The sequence below is a fragment of the Anneissia japonica genome, unplaced genomic scaffold (assembly GCF_011630105.1).
Source record: "Anneissia japonica isolate Jap-2015-1 unplaced genomic scaffold, ASM1163010v1 scaffold7731_len1735946_cov199, whole genome shotgun sequence".
Classification (NCBI taxonomy): domain Eukaryota; kingdom Metazoa; phylum Echinodermata; class Crinoidea; order Comatulida; family Comatulidae; genus Anneissia; species Anneissia japonica.
The window spans coordinates 561,831-570,084 of NW_022758997.1; the positions used below are offsets into that span (position 1 = coordinate 561,831).

At 32.8% G+C, this 8,254-nt stretch overlaps 1 protein-coding gene across 1 annotated transcript in view; it reads right to left on the bottom strand.

Annotated features, from left to right (window-relative positions):
- Nucleotides 1-8,254, bottom strand: part of LOC117125478 (low-density lipoprotein receptor-related protein 2-like) — a 136,419-nt gene that overhangs the window by 109,461 nt on the left and 18,704 nt on the right. The window contains exons 4-9 of the mRNA XM_033271972.1: nucleotides 7,191-7,307; nucleotides 6,401-6,529; nucleotides 4,974-5,093; nucleotides 4,210-4,332; nucleotides 1,924-2,084; nucleotides 1,158-1,381 (exon numbers count right to left, since the gene is read on the bottom strand). Coding sequence (XP_033127863.1) covers nucleotides 1,158-1,381; nucleotides 1,924-2,084; nucleotides 4,210-4,332; nucleotides 4,974-5,093; nucleotides 6,401-6,529; nucleotides 7,191-7,307 — 874 coding nt within the window. The remainder of the gene's footprint in view (nucleotides 1-1,157; nucleotides 1,382-1,923; nucleotides 2,085-4,209; nucleotides 4,333-4,973; nucleotides 5,094-6,400; nucleotides 6,530-7,190; nucleotides 7,308-8,254) is intronic.

The window sequence follows — 8,254 nt, forward strand, 5'->3', positions numbered from 1 at the left end:
TATATATACAGTGCACCCCAATCCAAGACCCCTCTAATTCGAGACCACATTTCCAAAGACCAAAATAGTAATCTTCAACCTTTCAACACAAAGCGAGCCCTCTAATTAGAGACCAACCCCGAGACCAACCCAAATTTTTATGTCACAAAGGTGGTCTCGAATTGGAGGTTAGTTTAAATGGTTATCACGTACGCCAACATTGCTAGTTTCTATTCTCACCAGAGACCTCTTTTTTTCATACAACTGTGATAAGTAATACGGAACTTTCGTTGATAAACTATGTTTGATAGGATTTATAACTAACATCATGTTCCTTTAGCTTTGAGCACTGTATTATTATTTATTTGATTTCTACATTATTTGTGTTGATTTGAACATTATTTGCTATGATATACAAGCAAAATCAGCATCAGCGTTTACACTTTGGAATGCTGGAAAAAAAGGTTGGTGCATAAATAACAAAAGCTAATTCATTACTCCTAGATAGGCCAATGATGGCTGGTAATCATTTAAGGATGTACCATTACAGTAAATCTTTTCACTTACTACAACCATGAAACTGCACAATAAGCAATAAGTAATCATTATACAATTTTTCCCTCAAAGAGTCTGTTGCAATAATAAACTGAAGTAACTAAATCCCGAAAATGTATGTAATCCTACGGAAGTGTGACAATACATGTGATTTGTTCATATAACAAAAATAAATAATAATGTGGTCTTATAGAGCGCTTAATACAAAACAATGCTTCTAAGCGCTTTACAAAAACAGAAAAGAAAAGGAGGCGTGTGATATGATATAAATTTGATGCGGACACAGCATTACGAATGTTTACACTTTGGTATGTCAAAAAAACTGGCACATGAATAATAAAGGTTGGGTTTAATCCTAGATGGCTGGTAATCAATTTAAGGATATACAATTACAGTAAATCTTTTTAGCTTCCTATAACCATAAAACTGCACAAGCAATAATTAATCATTATACAACTTTTCCTTCAAAGTCTGTTACAATAATAAAGCTGAAGTAGCTAAATCCAGATAATTTATGTAATCCTACCGAAGTCCTGCAGACTACTCCAAACACGACACAAGAATTGTCTGTTGGAAATGATTTATAAAGCAGATTTGTTAAAATGATTATTTTAAAAGCCTACCCAACATTAGGATCAAGTGCTAATCCCCTGGGCTGATCCAATTGAGAAATTATCAGCGAGCTCTGGCTGGTACCGTTCAACTCAGAGATGAAGACTCTGTCAGAGATACTCTCCACGATGTACAGCTTCCGACCAATCCAATCAACTGCAACATTTTCTGGGACGGATCGACCAAGATCCATTATTTCTTCCGCTGAAGGGTTAGTTAGGTCACTCCTGTAAACCTAAAATATTTTGAAAATTAAGCATTTAATTTAGAATTTAAGTGTTTCTTCTTTGTTCTGCGCTCAGAAAATGAACAATGGCATAATATAGAAATATTGACTGCTCATGAAGGTGAAATCTATTGCCCTGAGATGATGTGGAGATCGTAGCCTAAGGCCCGAGGGAAGATAGGCTACGGTTTCTACATCACCGAGGGGCAATAGATTTCACCATTTCCTGAACCTAGAGCAGGCAATATTTGTTTTATATACCTCATACATAGTTTCAATGAGACCTAAAAAGTAATGAAAACAGTACACACCAAGTAGGCCTCTAGACAATCAAAGGGCCAATTCTCTCAGCGTCGCAGAGGTCGCATCTCATAAATTACATAACAACGCGGCCTAGAGATTGCACATCACGCGACTGGGCAAAAAAGTACTATCGTTCAGGATGATAGTACTTTCTATTGCCCGCTTCTTAGCCTATCAGATGCCTAGAATCCATGTATACGGTATATATAACATACAATAGATATACATATATAAATTTACTATTTTACCTTATCTTGTTTATTGTCTGTCCAATATACTTTATTATTAGCATAATCCACATCCAACCCAATTCCATTTACATCTTGCAATATTTCTTGTTTGTTGCTCCCATCCACATCAACTTTGTAGATAGAAGTTCCAGAAGCAAATACAACATATGCATCTGGAGCTGCAAAATATAGGAAAGTATAATTAAAAATCATGTATGAAAAAGGAATATTACGATAGTGGCAGCGATGAAGACAACAACAATAAAATTAATCAATTAAAAGAATACGAGAAAATATGAAATATAACTTAAGAGATGGAGAGGTAATTCTGCAAAAGAGGGAAATTATTCAAATGACCTATCAGGATTATTTAAACCTCAACTTCCATATCAAAGTATCACACATATTTAAACCATGAATATTGGAATGACAACATTTACATTCCACACACAGGAATTGTGGTCTTATTTAATAAGGACAGATTAATAAGTTCACTCCTAACTAAAAACCTCAATTCCTTTTGTAGCTGTACAATTTTTTTTTTATGAGGACAACATAAAGAATAACATTTACAACCTATAATAATTTACCAAAAAATGATATAATGACTCTAGCAAACATGTTGAAGCTATTGTGACACCCAAGAACACTATTTACAGCTATCTAGGTCAAGGAGGATAAAGAAGATTATGTGTATCAGGGATGGAGGTTTAAAATACAAGCTTGCCTTAAATAGTCTGTATCCTTGCCAACCAACTTTTTTCTAAATCTGTATCAACAACAAAAAATAGCTAAACAGTCTACAATTAAATGCAATCTCATGCTGTACCGAACCGGACACAGAGCTGGTCTAGATTTTGTTCTTCAAAAGCTTACTTATTTTTTAATTAGTGTTGATTTCTGCAGAATAAACAATTTTCTGAATTTTCATCTGAACAATACCTTTACACATTGTCTCAATATACAAAGATTTCTTGTTTTTCTGAACCAATAGTACTTTATTTGCTTATTGTTATTTATTTAGGAACATGGGCTGAGAATTGACAATAGCGAAAGCTAGGCTCTCTTGCTTATCAGTAACGCTCCGTTTCACAAGACAAACATAAGTATAAGTATTTCGACAGAGTATACCGTAAACAATATTTTATATGTATTTTGACAGGGTCTGAACCAAGAGACTTAGAACTGGAAGTCAAGCATTTATTTTTATTTATTTTATTTTTCAACAATATTTTGTGTGGGTGGTCCATCCAGCCTGAGCTAATCAATTGGGACCCTTAGTAAATACAATTAGAATTAAGCTACACAGCTCCAATTTGAACAGTCTAAAAATTGAGAAAGCGGAAATGAATCCCTATTACAATGAAAACTTAATGGTAATTTTTAAGTATTTTAACCCACTTAATGGGACTAGTTTGCCATCACTGGAGGGAGAACACGTCCCCCACACCCCGTCAGTCTGCGCCCATGAATTTCTTTGTTATAGGTTTTAAAACTTAAACTAGGAAAAGATTGGCTTAAAAAAGTATTGTTAAGGCAGTTATAGCCTACAAAAATGTTTTCCTGATGTACAAGTAGAGGAAAAGAAAATTGAAAACATAATTTAAAGGAGACGTCAGGCAGCCTGTCCACAGCCACACACACACACACACACACACACACACACACACACACATTTAAGTTGCAGAACCTTTAGCATGTTGAAGGCAGCAGCATGCAAGAAGAAACAAGATAATATCCAAGATTCAAAAGGACTAATGACAATAATGATGAATGCACTGATGTACGACATCCAACTAACGGTACGATACATATGATAAGCCGTATAACCTACGTAACTATACGTTCGATACGCCGTCTAATCGCAAAATTAACTAATCATAATAACAATTAACAAGACTTAAGCATTGGTCCTCATATCCTATATTGGCATGCAAGGATTATTCTAAGAAAACATGCAAAAGCGATCATCTAAACATCCAGATCATATTATAATTACGTTATGTTTATATATTATATAATTAAGCCTACTTACAAGGTGTGCTTGGGTAGATTGAAGTGAAAGATACTGTCGTATCATTCTTGACGCACACGTGTATATAAGCTATAAGCGTTTTTTGCAGTAGCAACAAGAATGCAAAATAATGCAAGATGCGAAATGACCATAACAATAAATACTTGGAAGAGCATAGGATTAAGAAATACTGCCTGAAATGACAATAAAGGTATTTGCTTAGAGAAGAGTTTTGAGTGATATTTAGGAGCATCACAACAGAGGAATCAAAATAAACCTTGAGTGCTTACCATTTGGAATACATTTGTTGTCATTATTCAGCGTATACCCAGATTCACAAGAGCAGGTGTACGAACCAGGCGAGTTGACACAGCCCTGCTCGCAAAATCCCCAATTTCCACATTCATCAAAATCTGTACAAATATTTGGATCAAACGTAAAGTCTTATCCAAGCTATCAGATTTTATTTGACAAAAACATGTCACATGCCTAAATATAGTCATGATGACATCACACCATGAATATTTTCATGTTCAACTTATTTATGATTTATATTAAAAATAAATGTGGTATGCCATATTTTGGTGTAATATAACATCATCCTTTTGTACATTCATTGGTAAAATACACAATTGGGTTGTTGGTTTTTTTAAATTCTACATGAAAAAAAAGTAAAAAGTATTTATTTCATGCATATTGATTTGCAAAGTTATGAATATTTAATTCACAAAATATTTGCAAAGTAGTTCCTGAGAAAACAACAATCAAAAATATTATTGTCAGTAGTTAAATATTAAGATGAATATATTAAAAATAATACTAATATACTTTTAAGTTAGATTTAGTGATTAGAGTATTTATATTGGGAGAGTACTGAAGATATACCCAATAAACATATTTAGTTTAAAATACACAAATCACGAAATAGACTATCGAATTATAAACACAAACAACCTTCTTTGGAATTTGTTTCATGCTTTCTTAAAATATTATAACGTCCACAAAACATGAAAAAGGAACGCTTAAGAAAACGCATGAGAATTTTTCTACTGACCAATACAGGTGATATTATTGGTGGAATTGAGCATGTATCCAAGCTGACAGAAACAAACCCCTCCCTCCGGAGATGCGTGACAACCAACCTCGCAACCGAGTGTTCCACAGTTTCTTGAATCTATGTACAAAAGAAAGAGTAAAAATTTATTTCAATGAATTTCTAATATAGAGTATAAACAAATATGTCAATATTTATACAATTTTAAATAATCTTTATAGTTCATATCTACTGCGAAGCCAATATCTTTTTATTGTAAATAAGCTCCATTCACGCTTATAAAAGTTCACATCAAAAATACCTATACACTTTGCAAGTTGTTTTGGCCTTTTGCACACAAACCGAAGAAAAGGTCAAGCAAACCATGCAATAAGGAAAAATTAATGCACAGTTTGGGATAGGAAAATAACATATACAGTAATGACTTCCCAGTTGACTTATAATGGCCAATAGTACACTGAATTACACATGTGAACCTGCCATAAAATATGGCATCATAAGAGATTAATAACACACAAATAGCATCCTATCCTATACTACCATAATCATTATTTTATAGAATAGGTCAGCCAGATAAAATCATTGTTTGTCTGAAAACTAATTCGGTTTCACAATAAAGCTACTGCAAACCAGGCCAATGACACTTCAGCTATGTCTTGGCAACAATTTGAGAAGGTTCAATGACTACTGCTTGGCAATTCAAGTTTTAACAAATGAAAACAATGTATAAATAATAAAAACGCCTGTCCTTATATAGTGCATGTATATTGCTCTAAACAATTCATGTTATTACCCTGGTCGTTAGGACAATAGGACCTATAGCATTGTTCCTAGTTAAAATCATGCGATAAATACTAATTCAGCGCAAACAATAAACATACTAACAAGATTCAACTGGTTCTACTCATGAAATTAAATACTAATTGTTGTTATTCTCTCAATTTTACCAAGTTTCAGTGAAAGGTCAGGCTACAAAACAGTCTATACAAAGATTAGGCCCAAACATTAAACTTTCCTATCCCAAACTTTTTAACATTAAATTTAAAAAGGTTTCTTTCACGATTATCTAAAACAACCATACTTTTTGCATGACATGCAGTCTTGCTCTAAGGACATTCAAACAGTAGCTTAAATTAATTTTTTTGTTCAGTAATGTAATTTTATAGGTTATTATTTTTCAAAACATAAATGAAGTTGTTTCAAGATATTTTGGTACACACTCTTAAAGCCAAGCTTTTTTAATAGCGCCTAGTGCACTACATTACCAAGTAAACTGTCAAACTAAAAATAACAACTTCGGAACCAGAGAAATGTATTCAAGTTACATTTCAATCAAATTGTTGCCCAAGTAAATAAACTAAAAAATCTAACTTCCACTTCTTTAAGTTAAGGATTTTTTATTTCAATAATTGAAGAAAAAACTTTACCACATGGAGTGTTCTCATCTTCACCGTCACTACAGTCTGTTTGACCATTACAAAGATCAGCAAGATAGATACACTTTATCTCACTCCGGCATGCCCACTGTCCTGGTAGACACAAAAAACTCGCAGAGCCTAGTGATTAGGGAAAATGGAAAAAACTTTAACTTTTCTGCTTTATCATTATTTACCATCATCAATATTACTGTAATGCAGTATCTTGTAAGTAGGGTTTGAAGAGGGTTAGAGGTAAGATATTGGTCTTTAGTGCGAGAAGGACTGAGTAGTACATTAATATTATTAAAAATATTAATGCTAAATAATAATTGATACTAGTATGGCTATATAGATAGTTCAGCCTAGCTTAAGGTAGTTAGGGACGTCCTGGGTACGACATTAAACACCATCCGGTCAAAGTGTCGGCGACTAAACTGACAACCCTCTCAAATATGTCTTAGTGGCTGCCGAGGGGAGGGTGTTTATGGTAACCCAGCAGCAAGAAAAACCAATAGCTGAACAAAGGGCGGATGAGCTCCTCGGAGTCAACAGCCAACCATTAATTTATTTTAAGGAATAGGAGTAGTTTAGTCTCATTGTTATTATTGTTATTATAATTATTTTTATTTTATTTTATTATTATTTGCTTTTTCTCAGTTGGCCTATATTATTTCTCTGCAAAGCATATAGGGGCAATGTGCAATATGCGCAATATAAATAAAAAATTATTTTTATTATTATTTATAGATAAAATAATTATAAATGATAAATCATTGAAAGTTTTTGAAATAATACATACCACAGTGTTTTTCATCTGAGGAATCAGTGCAATCATCAAACCCATCACATAGGAAGTTATCTTTGATACATAACCCAGTATTACAAGTAAACTCATCTCCAGTACAATTCCTGAATGCTAAAGGAATAGGCAAATGTTTTTTTTGTTTTTAAGTCATGTAAAAATGGAAAACCAAGACAATAATAAGATAAGGATGCTCCATAAAGTAAAGTAAAACAGTAATATTAAAAAAATTTGACTGGATCACTCTCTGGTTTTTTATAGTCATGTTTAACTTAATGTTAAGACCTATAGAAAATAATACTAATTCATCCCCCTATTTAGTATGGAAAAGTGATATGGGAGGGAGGCTTTTTTTAAACTCTACTAAAGCCAAATATCACCCTTCGGTTGTTTGCTGGTACATTGATATTCAAAGTAAAACATGATTGAGATAATACAAACAATATCTACAAACTATTTAATAAAAAATGTTTACAAATTTTTAATGAAACATTTTTTTTTTTTGAAAAAAACAAAACCCAATTTTTTTTTTCAATACCATAAAAGTCATGCATGCGAGGGTGATTAACTAATAAAAAATTTGTATTGGACCTTATAAGTATAAACCTTTATCAAGCCAACTGTAAGGTTTTTGGTATGAAGGAGGTAGACTGAAAATATGCTTTTGTTACTCGTGTAATTATCTTATTTCAATATTTTTAAAATGTGTAAAGTCTGAGTTGGCTGTTGTAGTCATTCTTAATGCTATAAGACATTGCAATTTAGCTGTAAGGGACCATATCTCACAAAAACTACTTGAAATTTGTAAAAAAATAAAAAACATGGCAAATTACTAATAGGGACTTTTCCTTTCCATTTGCAAGGAAAAAGAATTAAAGAATTCAAAGCAGTTTAAAAAACAGCCGAATTAAGAGATGAGTTAGCTTTACTGTTTCTATAGAATGTATTTACAGGGTAGCTTTAGTACATTCTTACAATAAGTATACTAGTACCTAGCTTGGGTTCCAGGCCCTAATTTTAGGTTACTCACTCTTTATTGCACTTAGTGCGCGCCATACCTA